The sequence below is a fragment of the Scomber scombrus genome, chromosome 16, assembly GCF_963691925.1.
Source record: "Scomber scombrus chromosome 16, fScoSco1.1, whole genome shotgun sequence".
Taxonomy (NCBI): domain Eukaryota; kingdom Metazoa; phylum Chordata; class Actinopteri; order Scombriformes; family Scombridae; genus Scomber; species Scomber scombrus.
Genome location: NC_084985.1, coordinates 11,580,896 through 11,598,246, shown reverse-complemented (window position 1 = coordinate 11,598,246; position 17,351 = coordinate 11,580,896). Strand labels below are relative to the sequence as shown.

General features: G+C 41.5%; 1 protein-coding gene across 1 annotated transcript; it reads left to right on the top strand.

The window, feature by feature from the left end:
- The first annotated feature begins 265 nt into the window (after nucleotides 1-265).
- Nucleotides 266-15,176, top strand: snx27a (sorting nexin 27a). Its single transcript, XM_062435774.1, has 13 exons — nucleotides 266-598; nucleotides 3,335-3,560; nucleotides 3,761-3,953; nucleotides 4,336-4,400; nucleotides 5,150-5,254; nucleotides 5,495-5,573; nucleotides 5,880-6,043; nucleotides 7,596-7,685; nucleotides 9,302-9,451; nucleotides 9,607-9,735; nucleotides 10,032-10,091; nucleotides 10,296-10,344; nucleotides 11,304-15,176. The coding sequence occupies exons 1-13, from the start codon at nucleotides 288-290 to the stop codon at nucleotides 11,372-11,374; spliced, it is 1,692 nt and encodes a 563-aa protein (XP_062291758.1). The 5' UTR covers nucleotides 266-287; the 3' UTR covers nucleotides 11,375-15,176.
- Nucleotides 15,177-17,351: the final 2,175 nt, after the last annotated feature.

The following is a 17,351-nucleotide window of genomic DNA, read 5'->3' as shown; positions in this document are numbered from 1 at the left end:
ACATTACTTATTATATTTAAAATGAGGTAACCAGTAATGTGTAACCTATTACATTTCCAAAGTAACCTTCCCAACCCTGTATATAACTTTACATACATACCTACTATAGCACAGCAGACCTAAACTTCGGTGACGCCTCCGTAGGTCACGTTGCGTGGCCGTGTCCCGTGACGCTGCCGAGGGGCGTGTTATCAACAACAGAGTCGGTCTGTGCACAGAGCTCCAGTGTTGTTTTGAATTTGCTAGAAGACAGCACCGACTGGAGGGGGGTAGGGCCTGTGGATAAGATGGCGGATGTAGAAGGCGATGAAACTCGGTCGGCTCTCCCTTCATCGTCCCGTAACGGCCCGGTGGTCGGTGTGTCTGCGGGCACACCGGGCCAGACTGCAACCACGGTAACGTCCGGTCCACGGACGGTCCGGATCGTCAAATCCGAATCGGGCTACGGTTTTAATGTTCGCGGTCAAGTTAGCGAAGGAGGACAGCTACGGAGCATCAACGGGGAACTGTACGCTCCTCTTCAGCATGTCAGCGCTGTTTTGCCCGGAGGGGCAGCAGACCGAGCCGGGATATCTAAGGGTGACCGCATCCTGGAGGTGTAAGTCCGCTTCTCTCTGCTCTGCTAGTTAGCAAGTAACGCTAGCTACCCTAGTTTAGCTGTTGATCCATTTTCAAGCATTAGCCATCTTCAAGGTATGCGTCACTTGTCTGTTGTGATTACTAAAGTGGATGTTTACTTAGCTGACTAGTCATTTGTCCACCCCGAAGTTATTTATTTAACGTTGCCGGGGGACAGGTGTCTAAATATGTGGTAGCAACACCAAGCTAATGCTAGTGGGTTAGCAGTGAGTAGAAAGCTAACCAGCTTACATAAGTTGGACAACAGGCTGTGCATGTTGATTAGCTTTAGCTAGCTAGCTAGCTAACCAGGTAGCTACCTTCTTGTTTGCTAACCCTGTTTGCGCAGTGTCTGCTTCAGCGTGTTTGTGAGGACAAAATTCAAGTGACAGTCATGTTGACATTGCATTGTCGTATGAATAATAGCAGGGGATGTGTTATGACCCCCGCTTGAAGATAGTGGATAGTGTTGTCGCTCAAATTCAACATCCTATAATGTGTGACTGTGTGTGCGAATTGACGAGACGCCGTTTGACAGCCGATCTTTTCAAGTTTCACAGGACAGCTGCAGGTGTTGTTTGTTGATTTTTTGCTTTATCAAATATCAGTTTGCTTGAGTGGTTTTGTGCACACAACTGTATGCTGGTGATGTCTTACAGAGTTGATTTTTTTTGTTTTGTTTTGTTTTGGTCGATCTCTTTTATAGGTCAGTAAAGGGAAGCAGCGAGTGTGCTGCCACTTTATAATGTGCAACCTTGTTTTCTATCCTTTAGCTTTCAGTAGATATGTAGCCATTAGTTTCAATAGGTAACGTGACCACATATTGAGAACGGTGCAAATGCTAAGTATGAAGTTAATGTTATTAAGCAGTAGTGTACAATTATTATATATGTTTGGTAGAAGACTAAATATATTTGTGGACTAGGTTAAGTGTCAGGTTGACGCGTGAGCATTCAAAACATGCTGATGTAAACTCCTAAACTGGTAGAAAAGGGGGAAGAGAAACAGAGAACAAGGAACGCCACTCATAATGCTACAATGCTGAGACATCAAAAAGGTTCCCCTCCCCAACCTGTGTTTTCCCAATTGCAGCTGCTAAATCTCCCTCTGGTCATATGACAGGACCTGTAGATATCATGTGACTTATTAACCAGCTTGGCCTTTTCGCATAACACAAAAGAATCATCCTGATAAGTATGTTTATAAGTCTGTGTTTTACTTCAGAGTTTTAAGAACAAGAAAAGGAAACAATATGCTTCAACGGTGATAACCTGCTTATGCACAGTATTAATTTATTTGTCGTACTTAGTGCTGCCAGAGTAAGGTTTTAATAGAACATCAGACTTTTTTATAGACATTTTATTATTTTATTCACCATGTTCTATTACTTGCGTCTATTTCTTCTGTAAAGTGCTTTGTAACATTGTTAAGGAAAGTGCTATATAAATAAAGTTTATTATTATTATTGTTATCAGTATCAACATTAACTGATAATAAAACTGATAATTAAAGTATGCAGTGCTACTTCAGTGTTAAAATTCTTAGCTTAACTCACATACTACCAACTCCCTTTGTGTGCTGATCAGCGGCTGAGACGCCTCTCTTCCTGACACTGCTATGTTTCTGTTTTGTCTAACGAGAGGATAATGGGATCAGAGCAGCGTAGAGGGAGCGCTGTATCTTCACATTTTTGGTCACCTCCTGCCCCCTATTTTGCTGCTCAGTTGAACAATTAAGAGGAATGCTGTCACGTCGATCTCTCATAACACAAAACCCCTCCCCATCTCCCAACTGTTGACTTTATTCTCCACCACCCACTTTATATCAGTTTGTGCGATTCTCACTTCGATGCATGATACTACCAGTGATTATACAACAAAATGGACACATGGCATGTAGTTGACAGACTCATGCCCGCACTCTTGATTGCTCCTTCCTTTCCTGTGTCCGTCCCGCTGTTTCTCATAGGAAGATTAGCAGAGACACCTGATGCTGGTGCCATCTGGCCTCAGCAGAGCCAAGAAAGGAGGCGTATCACAGCACAAAAAGAAAGGGAGACATTAGATCTGATCTGGTTACTCAGCACTCCTGACATTGTGTTTATCAATGGAGGACGCTGATATTACCAAACGTCACAATAGGACGATGTGCAGGACGCATATTGGTAGTATAAACATTTTATAATCATGCAAGATCTGACATCAGAGTTGAATTATTATTATTATTAGGGGTGCATAGATTAGAATTGGTGCCTATTCTGACCTTATCTAGTGGGTTCACAGTTTGTTTGTGAGGAGTCATTGTAAAATAAGTGTTAATGCTATTAGTCCCGTTCATTCAACCCCTGTGGTACTTTGAATAAAAATGATTATTTACTGACTTTTAACTGTGAGAAAAGAGAGCACGGAGGCACTGAGTTGTGGTATCAATATTGGTAGAGGAAAAAGTTGGATCGGCGCACCCCTAATTATTATTCCCACCAAAGATGCTACCAGACTAGCATGGTAAATATCTACTCAAGCTCTGCTGTGGTTCAGTGCTGAATGCTCGATCTGTTCGCTCACGCAGGTCACGAGAGTCAAATCATCTTGACACATAAAGTGTGAAACGTGAAAGACACTGTGAAAAGACAGTTTCACAACTCAGAGCTAATTTTCTTGTCTGTCTCTCCCTTCCCTTCTTCTTCCGCTGTTCTTTTGCTTTCACTTCCCTCCAGTAATGGGGTGAGCGTCGAGGGTGCTACCCATAAGCAGGTCGTGGACTTGATCCGCGCTGGAGAGAAGGAGCTGGTTCTGGCGGTTCTGTCTGTGCCGTCCCAGGAGGGTGATGGGTTGGAAGGCGGAGAGGATATCCAACCAAACTATGACTACAGTGACAAGCAGGCCGTGCCCATTTCCGTCCCCACATACAAACATGTAGAGCAGCATTCCGAGAGGTTTGTGGTGAGTGCTGATTTTACATTTTACTTTCTTTCTCAAAATAGACAATTGCCCCCCCTACCCCACAAAATGTCTCTCACAAATGTATACATTTACAGCCATTTCTGTGTTTGCGTTTTAAAAAATAGTCGCTCTTTTCAGTCTGTCCTTCTACTCTGATTCACTCTGCCTTGTCTGTCATGTCTTTGTCTTAATGACCACAGGTGTACAACGTGTATATGTCAGGCAGACAGCTGTGCTCTAAGCGCTACCGGGAGTTTGCCATCCTACACCAGAACTTGAAGAGGGAGTTTTCCAACTTCAACTTCCCAAAACTTCCTGGCAAATGGCCCTTCTCTCTTTCTGAACAGCAGCTGGATGCTCGTCGTAGAGGCCTGGAAGAATACCTTGAGCGAGGTAGGCTGTTTGGAAAGGTCACTTGCCTATAAAGTGACTTGTGTGTCGATTTTCTGTATGGGCAAAGACAAAAGGGCTTTCACATACCAATCAATATGTTGTTCCTGGAGAATTATGGCTCCATAGTTCAATCTAGACCCACTGAAATCAGTGTGTACACACCAAGGAAAGAAAAGGGGAAAATATAGGCCAGGCATTGGTTGTGATTGTGTGCAGCGGATGTAAATCAGTTTTTTTGTGCTTTTAAACAATTTTCCATCGTACTTGGACAATACTGTTAATGAGAGCACACAGGACACAGGCAACATGACATTTAGCCGTCCTTTGTTTATTTGATTTACTTTGACCTCTTCCTCTCCTTTCTCTTTCCCTGTATGTGTAGTTTGCTCCGTGCGGGTGATCGGGGAGAGTGACATCATGCAGGAGTTTCTCTCTGAATCAGATGAGGTATGCATCACATTTGTAGATGTAGCATCATGATTCTTCTATTCTTGGGTATTGCACATTGTAATATGGGTTGTGCTGGATTAAATTTAGCTATTTCTGCTTTTAAAAGTTGTAGCTTTGGCTGGAGAAAGTTTTCCTGCAAACTCTTTCTGATGTACAACTTGTGTTTTCTAAGACAGGGAATCTGCACGGCACCACAGAGTCTTGTTTATTATACTACCCAATGTTGTTTCCATAGATAGATCAAAGCCAGTGGTTTATTTTTGCAATTATAATTGAGGGTATTAGGGATATATTTAGCTGATGGTCTGTATTTGAATTTGACCCTAATCATGGGAATTTGGGGGAATTCCAAACTTAAAATTGAATTAAGAATATATTTATTTAATTTCTCTGAGCTTTTAAGTAGAAAAAAATAGGCTAATTGCCATTAAAAAAAAAAGCATCAGTTGCTTGAAAGTAGCTGGCTGGTGATCATATCTGTCAGTCTTGTATTTCTGTTTAACTGGAAAGCAAAGGCAGATAAATAGTAAACTGGGTTTCAAGATGTATAAGAAAAGCTAAAACAAATACAATACTACTGATTTAATCCAGCACTTGAAGAACAACTTGTTTGCCTTGATTATCTATAAGAACTTAATTCATTACAAATATATGCTTATACAAGCATGCCCACACCCTTATTAATCCAGTCATGAGTTAACGTTAGGTTTACAGCTGTGCTGACTACATTTTGCTTTGCTGTGCAGAACTACAATGGCATAACAGATGTAGAGCTGCGAATAGCCCTGCCAGACAAGACCACCATCTCCGTCAGAGTCCGCAAGAACAGCACCACAGACCAGGTGTACCAGGTAAGACCACATACATTAACCACATCTACTTGAAAATGTTCTTATTGTTTGGACATCTGCATCGAGTGTCTGTAAATCAAATCATGTGTGTCATTAAATGCATAATATACATTAGTGGAATATGTACTTTATACTACAGCAACAGTACAGTTTTAAAGATAAATGTTAATGTAATGGTTTATCAGAAAATCTCAGACTGTTTTTCTTTGCTTTGCTGACTCTGTGTTGTTCCTCCTGTAGGCATTAGTGTTGAAGGTTGGAATGGACAGTATTATGGCCAGCTACTTTGCCCTGTTTGAAGTCATCAACCACTCATTTGGTAAGAACTCTGTATTTGATGTTTTATCAGTGTTTCACATGGATATTTCCAAAGGCACTTTCACATACTTTCATGTGTTTCATTTCAAAGCCCTCTCTGGGGTGAGTTCATCACATGAACACTTTTTTTTTTCTAAACAAAGACCTTCATCATCCAACTAGTCAGTTTAAATACATTGGGACTAAGGTTACGTGTGCATTTTTTGGACAAGGGCAGCTAATTTGGTACAGACTGGAATTCATTACTTTTTAAATAACTAAACACATCCCTTGTGACCTTCATCCCTCTCCTCATCGTTTGTTCTAGTGCGGAAGCTGGCACCTAATGAGTTCCCCCACAAGCTTTATGTGCAGAACTACACATCGGCAGTGCCGGGGACGTGTTTGGCACTCCGCAAATGGTTGTTCAGCTTCCAGGAGGAGGAGTTACTCAGAGACAACCCGCTGGCACTACACTACTGCTTTCACCAGGTAATAACAATAATTGAATCCCACTTGTCTCCTTCTTAAGGGAACTCAGCACAGCATTAGATCGTGCGTGGATGTTTCATCATTGTTGGTCACGGATGATTTCTGCCATAACCAGAGGAACATACTGTAACACCACAATGGAAGCCTTTTTAATTTAATTTTCTACCCTTTCCTGTTTACTATTTATACCAGTACATGAATGTTTTTATTCTTTACCCTTTGCTGGCCTTTGGAACATATCCTGTCATTGAACAGGAAGGTATTTTCCCAACATGCTATAACACTAACTGGGAATAGGCATTAAATGCAAGGTGTGAGCAGCGCATATGTGCTACCGAAGCATCCAGCCCGTTCAATTCACACCGACTCCTTCAGGCCATCTCCGTCCTCAGAAACAGCTGCCCTGCAAGCAGCACAGCTCCTGAGGCTACATTCATTCTCATTTCTGATAGACATTTTGGTGAAGCGAACTATTAGATATTTAATTGTTTTCAAGTTGGCTCCATGGGAAATATACTGTAAAAAAAAAAGTGATTTGTTTAATTTATTGCCTAGAGCGAAATCAGAAAGTACATACCAACCCCGGGGGCCTTGAGCAATAATTATGTGTAGCATTAATAAGCACATAACATAAAGACCTGGAGATTTGTGGGATTTTAATGGCTGGCTGTGGAAATTAGGCTTTACTACGCCTGCCAATGTAAAAAAAACTTTGCTTGGAGTGTAAAAAACCACAGAGGGTCCTGTGGTGGGAAGAGTCACATGTGTGTCAGAGTCAATGTAGATTGATACATTTTATAAAATGGAGGCCTGTATGTTCTCTTAATTGAGGAAGTGATAAACATCTAAAATGCCTTTGAGGCTTCTAGTGTGGAGTTCCCAATATACAAGCAAATTCTAGCTTAGCACTAGTTCAATTCTTGCTAACTTGGAATGCATAGGTAAATAATTAACTATGATACCAGCTTTTAATTCAGTGTTTACCCTGACTAGCAACTGAAATCCTCCTAAAATACATCCTCAACCAAATATCCAGCTACTTCCAATCGGAAAGTCCTTCAAATGACCCAGAGAATTTAAATCAGCCTCGTGTTTTGAATTTCCTCCAGGTGCTTTTAAAAAAAAATGGAGAAACCTGAATATTCTTAAAGCTAGCAAAATTCCACAGTTTTCGTAGTACAAAGTGTAAACTGGAAAATGTAATCTTCTAATGCAAATGCACTAAAAATAGCCGTTGCTGCAGCCACCTACAGGCTGTGCATTGACCAATGAAGGTCATTACCTGAAGCATTTCAGGCCTGTGAGGTTCAGCAGTGACCTATTAAAACTCTAATTTCTATTAGCAAATTCAGCACATGCTTAGCATGAACACCAATGTATCCAAAATACTTCAAATATGCACAATTATTGCTGTTATTGAGGGAACTTAGAATAGTTTCCTGTTAAATCGCTTTAATGGATAATCATGTTTTCTTCTTAGACAAATGATAAATGGTGTTGTATCTCTACATGCCATCCTAACCCCCATCTATCCCACTCCCTGTCTGTCTAGGCACTGGACGATGTGAAGAAGGGATTCATAAAAACAGAGGACAAATCCTACCAGCTGCAGAAACTGGCAGAGCAGCGCAAGATGGCCACGGTCAGTCCCACAGGCCAGTCTTTGTTTGGGGAGGGGATTGGGATGACTCCACTCTTTGCCTGCTTACCAGAGCCATCACCAAAATGTTACCAAAGATGAACAAAAAGTGCAGAAGCCCTTTCACATTTTAGAATAATATCGGCTGTGATATAAACAGTTGAATTTAAATGGATGTTTGCAGAGCCTTTAGTGAAAGTGACATGTGTGAGTGTGACACCCAGTTAAAACTCTATTCCCAGCTTTGTTACCACCCAGCAGAACATTTTTGGCCAGTCTAGTTAAACATTAAATTGACTAAATGGTCAGCATTGATATAGCACTTTTATCCAAAATGTCTTTCATTCTCACACACACACATACACAGAAACACACACACACACACACCTCCACACACACACACACACACACACACACACACACACACACACACACACACACACACACACACACACACACACACACACACACACACACACACACACACACACACACACACACATACACACTGATGGCAGCTGGCTACCTTTCAATCCACTGGCCTAACAACACCCAGGAGCAATTTGGAGTTCAATGTCTTGCTCAAGGACACTTGAATTTGTGTGTAGAAGGAGCAAGGGATCAAACCAATGAGCCTGCGATTTGGCTACATGCACCCATACGTGTGTCTCTTGAATGTTCAAAGCTCAACAGTTTTTGCAAATTAAAATAGTTTGCCTATCTAATGGCGCTTTTCCACTACACAGTTTCAGCACGACTCGCCTCGACTCGCCTCGGCACGGTTCCTTTTCCATTACAAAAAAGTACCTACTCAACGTGGGCGGGGTCGTCATAGCACGGCTCCGCGAAACTGCCGTCACTTCGTTTTATACGCGACACAAAACGCATAAACAATGGAGGACATTGAGGCAGTGGTATACTTGCTGCTGTATGTGGCTTTTTGTCTCACACAAAGCAAGAAAATTGAGCCGTATGGAGGTAAATATGGCTGTAACGCTGCTGCCGGTATTTAAAAATGCCGGGTTTGATTCTTGTGTGGGACGGCTCATGACTCTTCCAGCGACAACTACCAATCAGCGGCCAGCAGTGTGTCGACGTCACATTTTAGTACCGGCTTGGCTCGCTTGGAACCTCACCAGAGCAGGTATTAAAAAAGGACCAGGTACCAGGTACTTTCCCTAGTGGAAACGCAAAAAGAACCGAGGCGAGTCGAGGCGAGTCGTGCTGGAACGGTGTAGTGGAAAAGCGCCAAAATAGCCAATCTGTCCACTCCCATCAAGGTGAATGTATTAACAACAGAGACGTTATGGCTTCAAGCAGCAGTAACACTCAAACACTAAAAATATGCCAGTATTGCTTACTTGCTTACTGGCATTTTAGTTAAGTTATATAAATATGTGATCTGATTTTCTGCCTCAGTCTGATTGCTCACAGTAAACTTGAGTTTTGTTGCGTAACTGTCGTGTGTGTGTGTGTGTGTGTGTGTGTGTGTGTGTGTGTGTGTGTGTGTGTGTGTGTGTGTGTGTGTGTGTGTGTGTGTGTGTGTGTGTGTGTGTGTGTGTGTGTGTGTGTGTGTGTGTGTGTGTGTGTGTGTGTGTGATCATTCTTGTTTCTGTTAGTACCTGAGCCTGTTGCGGTCATGTGAGGGCTACAACGAACTGACATTCCCCCACTGCCCCTGCGACTCCAGGAGGAAGGGACACGTCATCACAGCTATCAGCATCCATCACTTCAAGCTGCACGCTTGTACTGAGGATGGCACACTGGAGGTGAGTGTTTTTCTCTGCTATTGTGTGTGTATATGTCAGAATAAAGGATCCAACGCAGTCACCAAACACTAAATTGTGAATCAAATGTGTGTTAAACTAAATATGAGCATGCACAGATACCTTACATACTGTCAACTCTGCTGCCCCTCCATCAGAATCAGGTGATCGCTTTTGAGTGGGGGGAGATGCAGCGCTGGGACACTGACGAGGAGGGGATGGCTTTCTGTTTTGAGTACGCCAGAGGAGAGAAGAAACCTCGCTGGGTCAAGATCTTCACTCCATATGTGAGTGTACACACACACCTGCACCACTCTAAGATTAGTGTAGCACCTCTATTATCTTTATGTATTCATCTGTTCACTGAGGAATTTGTTGTTTTAGAGTGACAAACTGTGATTTTTTACAAGTGGAGGTTGTAAAATACCATCAACACTTCATAACTCATGTATGAATAATATAATCAAAGTCATAGTGAAAAGGAGCAAAGGAAGCAGGTAGATGGCTCCTTGTTATTAACTTTGTACGGTAAAGGTGCTTCAACTGAAGGCTGAATAACATTTTTTTTTCTTTTTTCTTCCAGTTTAACTACATGCATGAGTGCTTTGAGCGGGTCTTTTGTGAGCTGAAGTGGAGGAAACAGGTACAGACCACTCCTTTCCTCTTTCATTCTGGAAGGCCGAGGCTCCATGCCAAATCTAAATTTAGCTTATTATTACGTTTATCTTAACAAATGCAATAAGCCAAGAAATGTTATATGTTTTGTCAGGCTTTTGATTAGGATTTTTTTTTATTTATTTTTTTTAAATCCTTTGAACTTATTATTTTGCTTTCTGTTGTACATCAGGTTGAAGAAGAGGCATCTGACAAAGACAACAAAAACTGCAGTAACACTGGTAAGCAGCATTTCTTGCAGGTTTTTTTGTCCTAAATACAAACCAATATTATTCTTAGTAACACTTGATAAAACAGAGTTGGAGGCAAGATTTCAAATAGGGAATATCATAAAGGGATAGGTATTCAGATGTGGTGCTGTGGCACCATGAATTATGCAAACATTTCCTGTCTGACGAAAACTAAAGCAGCAAGGGGAGGGAAAGGATTTCAAGTCTGCCACCGTTCTTTATTTCTGTGTGTTTTTAAAGGCAGAAATATGTGTGAACGTTTTATTGGTTTACAAGTAACTTGTGTTCACTGACATTAAATCACTGCAGACCTACAAAGGCTGCATTCAGATAGGCTTGTATTGTTTTATTATTTCTTCCGTTCAGCTCCTATTGCATTACAAGGCAGTGAACAAAGTCAAAGGGTAACTACAAAAGAGAAAGAAAAGAGAAAAGGCTTTCTAGACAATTCACCCCCAGCTTCACAATATACTTAAAAATCTTTGGAGAGTAAATTCTCGTCCAGTGCTGTCAGATATCTGCGTAAAAACATATACTGGTGCATTTGTGTGGGGCATTAGAATAGATGCATGTATAGACATGTGACTCACTATCAGAGCCATCTCAAATAGACCCACACAGTAGAGGGAAGTTGAAACTATTTGGCCCACGTGAGACAGCACAAGACCAGTAGTACAAGTATTTCGACAAACAACTTCAAAAGAAAGGCAAGAACAGACTTTGGAGTTACAGGAAAAGAGACAGATAAAGAAGAACTGAGAAGTTGAGAGGGACTTCAGAGTCATCCAGATACAAGATGAGGGTTCAGTATGTTACAAAGCAACAGTAGCAGTAAGCACCTCAGGGACATCTGTGTTGTGTTTTACTTGGGGTTTTCGTAAGTCACATGACATGCAAAAAAACCCAACATTATTCAGATTTGCCCCCTGAACCGTCTCTCTGTATTCCAGAGTATCTGCCTCCTCTGGAGACACAGCAGAAGGGATGGCGCCACCTAGGGGGGGAGATTGCGACTTCCTAAAACTATTGGTCTTCACTCCAACTAGAACTGGTCCACTCGCATCATCACAGCCACCCCAGAGAGCGCCCATCGACAAACACAGAACTGAGTGACAGACTGAGGCGATCCATGCCCCGATAACAAACTGGAATTGACCAATTTGGGAAATTGGAATAGTCACACTTAACCAAACCCAGGGATACACACAGCAAGAAGAGCAATGAAGGAAAATAAACAAAAGCCAACTTTCATGTCATTTACTAGATCTCCATAGCGTGTCTGTTGTTTTCCTCAATGCATTCGCTCCGTGATGTGGAGCAGGACACAAGCAAAGTCTCGCTAGTGGTTGAGATGTAACATGATGTATGTGACTGGTCAAGGTTACCACAGCGCTGCGGCATCATTTGCGCAAAAGGGAGCACCTTGATGAAACGCCACTTGATGAAGGAGCTGACATCCGGGATGGGACTGTGACAGTCAGTTCTCCAACACGATCTGCTCGGTCTAAAGCCTTCAGCTTGGCCCTCCTCTGCTGAACTAGAACTGACACGACGGAGATGAAGATAAGAAGGGAGGGATACAGGAAAAAGGGGGTTTTCACGACCCTTTTCACAGGCAGTGATACAGAAAGAAAGCAAAAAATCTTGCTTTACACAGATGCTGGATATTAACAAAAAAAATTATGTTTTCTATTTGTGGGTTCCGAAGTATTCTGTCTTTGTCAGAAAACACAAGCGATGCAAATGTAACTAACTGACAACATAAGGGGGACATGTTCATAATTATGTGTATGTTTAACAATCTTATTTCTGATAAAATATAGATTAATATAAGACCTATAATTATTGGTTTCTTGATCTAACACGATGAAATACTAACTGAGTTGCATTCAAGCGCCAACTAATCTCCATGTTTCACCTCGTTTTCTGGTTTAATCCTAACTACTTCAGAACGACGTCTGTTGGCAGTCAGCCGATAATGTCAGTATCTATTTATCCCCTTGGAAAGTGTTATATTGTGGTAATTTCGCAGATCTTGGAAGTTGAGAGGAAGAGGCGTTCTCTTTCTCAAATCTGTGCTGGGATATCTTGAACAAAAGGTTGTCAGGCTAAAGGGTTGATGCTTCTGAAATGTCACACAGTCCCCGTGGGGAATCTGACTGACAAATTGCAACCACAAGGAGAAAACAGGAGAGTTTTTAAGAGTACCGTCTGTCTAGCTGCAGTTTTCTGAGCTGGCAGCAGAGAGCAGCAGAGTGTAAGAGAGATTTAGTTGTAGGTTTTGAGCAGGAAGAGAAATTGTCTCAGAGCTCCTTAAAGAGTGATCCCTCGGGCTTTGTAAGTCACCCACCAAAGTATCACTCTTCTGCAGTATGTCCATTAACCACGCCAGGAGGACAGATGATGTGTGTGTGTGTGTGTGTGTGTGTGTGTGGGTTATACAGAGAGTAGATGGTGCATGAAGTTGTGTGACTTCGACCTCAGCCATCAGCATACATAGCAATGCAGGCAGCATAGCTCACCTACAGAATACAGGACACAGTATTATTTGTGTGTTTATGCACATGACAAAAAATGATACGACAGTTTTACGGACATTTCATTTTTTTCATACAGAGAAAACAGGGTTATTTGTGGGTTCATTTGTCTCATTTTAAACGAGTAGAGCACATATTAGTTCAGTAAAGGTTTACATCCTGACAGAAAATGGAGACATTGTGTGTAAATGTATTGATTTAAAAAAATGTTTTAACCAAACTGCAATAGAGGCTAGAAGTTAATCTCAGCCAATTCATTACTGACTGATCAGTGTGTTGTGCTCGCCGTCAGGCAGCGACAATAAACCTGAATCTGAGTGTCATGTTAGTTCACTTTTCTTATTTACACAGACTTTTAGAGCACAAGTTCAAGTCTAACTTGAATTGATTTTACAGTTGAGCTTAGCTTTCAATTCAGTACATTTTATTTTATACATTTCAGTCAGTTACCTTGGAGCACGCTTTTTGTGTGTGTGCTTGTGTGTCCTCTGTGTTTATAATTGACATTGCTGATAAGCTTTAAGGCTCTGATTGGATGTGTCTGATGAGCTGTCGGCATGAGAGCCAGCAAATGAAGATAGGGTTTTGTATCCGTATGACAGTGGAGACGCCAGACAGATGGAGACAAATGGGAGGTGTCTCCTATTGTCTAGCTAACATTCTCAGCATGACACACACACACACACACACACACACACACACACACACACACACACACACACACACACACATCCCTGTCTCCCTTCTCTGTTTTTGCGGTTTGACAAAATTGCAAACAAAAAGTGCAACGTCACAAGATATTTTGCTATTTGTCATCCAGTTGTCGTCTCTGTTTCACAACATCCTATAGCAATACATACCATACTGTAGTAGCATATTGTGTGTTTTACTCGCACACCTCAGATAGCTGGATTGAGGAGAGGGAAAAAAGGGTGCAGTGTGCATTGGATTGCAGAATGGTCATTTTGACAGCCAAAGTAATAGCCAATTTGAAGATGGATGACATAAGAATTGGACGTGCTCAACCATGACATGTTTTTGTATGTTTTTTGTTTATAAGATGTGGATCCAGAGGCAGATAGAGGTTGTGTGTTTGTGTGTGTGTTGGCTTGTCTGTCCTCTGCTCTTACACTCTCCAGGTTGGTCTCCCATCATCACAAAGGGATGTGGTTGCCGTGGCAGCACCACATTGGCTCAACACGCTCAGTACAGCCTCTGTTCCTTTTATTCCCGTCAGCCGACTGACTCACTCCTCCCAATAATGTATTCAAAGCAGTGTTTTTTACTGTTTGATGTTTGTTCTCTGTCCCTGTGGCCCGTGCTGCTGTGAATAGGCTTTTAGAAAGCTGCTGTTTTTTTGTTTTGTTTTTTTGTTTTTTGATTTTATTTGTGTGTCTCAGTTTGTCTTGTCTGCGCCAGGTGCCATCTTATGCTCACTTAGTCTCAGTTACAGGCAGGTGTGTGTACTGTCAGTTGTCGTCCGTTTCAGCCATCAGTGAGGTAAACGTCATAGTAACAGTGTTTAGGTGAAAGCCGAGCGATGACAAGAATGTTAAGAAGCACGTCTATTGTATGGTCGACCCATGTTTGATGTTTTTCCGTTTGTCAGTGTACGCTGTGCTGTGTTTGAGATGCTGGACAGCCTGGACTTGTTAATGAATGACTCTTAATGAAAAAGGAGAATGAATTTCACACAGATGAAACGAATGTCGGATTGTACAACAGACGTGGCCGCTGTAGAATATAAGATGAGCAGATCCGTGTGTGGACGGCATGTGAGGCTCAGAAAGTTTCTCATCTAAGTGATACTGTTGCTATAGTAACACACCAGTTTCCTGAGTCTCGTGTGTTAATTAATGAATTGAAAGATTTTCAATGTTAATTCTACGGCATTTCACAAGGCTCTGACTTCAGTGTTTGAAGTGGCGTTTATGAGGCTGCTCAGTCAGTCTCTGTTTCTTTGACACTGTTGATTCGGTCAGAGCAGCTACGCTAGTCTCAGCAGCAATACTTTTGTGTAGACCTGATTATTTGTTGACCTCTGGAACGCACATCCAGCTCTGAGGGCCTTAGCTGTTGGCTTTCCCCCGTGTCAGCTGACATGTCCTACCAGTGACAAATACGAAGGGTGGATGTAAATGCTGTTTAAAAAAGTGTTAGCCTTTGTGTAATTAATTTCTGTTCATTGCTTTGAAACACACAGGGCTTTTCCATGGCAAGTAGGCAGTGACATGAATTAATTAAAAACATAAGCCTTGTTTGTTTGTCTTCTACATAAACTGTAAATAGTTGTTTTAAAAAGAAAAAGAGAATATCCTTTGGACAAAAATGCACTCTCGTTTCTCCAACTCAAAAACTTTTATTTATTTAAGCAGAAATTATAAAGATTGGGGAAATTATGGTGTACAACGCTAGAGCCACCGTCGATCATTAATTTTGTGTGTGGTGAATGGCTGTATGGAGGATTAGATAACTACATAATGAACCGAGCTGTTTAAAAGAGAAGCAGTGTCGCATTTACAAAGTGTCTAAAGACATCAATTAACACCTGACGCTGAAGAGTTTTATATCTTAAAAATACAAAAAACAAATGAAGGTTTACTAACCAATATAAGAAAAAGGATAAAAAAGGTTTGAAAATGTTGTGTAGAGTATTAAATTGTAACAATATTTTAAATAAAGTTATATATTGGGAAAAATGCTGTTGGTCTACATTTATTTACTCCGTTCAGGACATAAATTGACCTGTGAACATTTTTTTTTATGTCTGTAGTAATGTGAATTAGCTTCCAGGAGGCTTTCCACCAGCTCTTAAATGAAAAAGCACATACACTGTTCATCAATGTATGGATTCTGGGCCTGTCCTAAGTCAAGAATGTCTTCCTATAACGACATGAAGTGATAAAGCAACAGCAGTGCTCATCTGGGACCAATTAGCCTCTTGAAGGAAGAAGACGAGTGCACCTACAGTAACAAGGTTTTAAATTAAGTGCAATTTAAGTTGGTCAAAATGTTACCGTCATTTTGAATACATTGCTTTAATGAGTGTTTCTTCTGTGTGGTGTCAAGCAAGGTGATGCACATTTTCATTCTGAAGGTTTTCTCTAACCGCCTCCTGTTTGGAGAGACAAGTTCTGTAATTTGTACATGTGTGGGAGGCATTTATGTGAATATAGTTCATATTAAGTCGCTGGTGGTAGAATTCTGAGCAAAATTGAGAATCTGGAGCTGGTTCGACAGCCTTTTTTGTTTTTCTCAACACGTCCAGCTGCTCTGTGCAGCGTGCTGGATGAGGAGTGAAGGAAGGACTGGTGATCATGACAAGGAACAGATGTGACAGTTCGCTGGCAGGAAACATTTCAATTTCCCTCCTCAGCACCTAAAATGGTCTGAGACAAATCATGTTGTCTGGCGCTATATAAATAACAGAACAGTGTTTGAGGCCTGATTAGTAGATATCTCATTTATGGTTGGCAGAGGCATGTGCTTTACTAGCTCACTGTCTAGTTCACTGCATAGATGGTTTTCATTCTTTACTGCTCAGCCTCTTTTTAAAAATGTCGTGCATGAAAACAGCCTCATGCCCGCAAGAAAGCGAGTAATGTTGTACAGTACATAATGTTTCCCGTGGCAGGGGAGCACCGGCGCCGATAAAAGGTCCACAGGCACATTATTCTGGTAGAAGAACCGGCACAGTGACATTTTGATGGTCACACGATGCACAGATCTTTATGTTGTTCACTCCACACAGAGGCTGTTTCAGGCAGAGGGGGAATACTGAGTTGAGGCATTATTCAAACCAAAAATACAGGGACTGTTAATGCACCCCATGGAACCAAGCCCATAAAAATGGTGTGTGCATTGGCACTGTCGAGGTGAAAATACTCATTTCGTTAGCGCCGTCTCTCTACGGCGCTGTATGCTGACTGCTGGCTACCACCCTGACATAACCACCTCTCCTCACTTTCCATTTCTCTTGTGTCCAGCTAAGAGAGACGGCACTGATTTAAAGTTACTATATGAGCAATCAGGTTTGACTATTGAGTAACTCTGAATCCTTATCTTAGATCAGCGTGCATACTTGTGAGATGACTGTTGCCATTACCGTTACCATAAGCACAACATTGCTACCCATAACCCCACAAATGAACATAGTCTTTATTGTAAAACGGATAGTAAGATGATATTTATTTAAATGTTACCACTGATTAATACCCTGAAAACATTGATTTGGACATCTAGGTTAAAACTGGTTTAAATTTGGTTGAAAAGTGACATTCGTGGCACAATTTCAGTGAAGCCTCAAGTGACATAAGAGGAGGCGTCAAATCTGAATGGCTTCTTGAATCACAAGAGCTAGCCAGCCCACACCAAACTGACTGGACTGTCCTATTTCACAGTTAGTATGTTTGCAGGCACATCAGAGACCCAAATATATACACACATGCAGTTTTATAATAA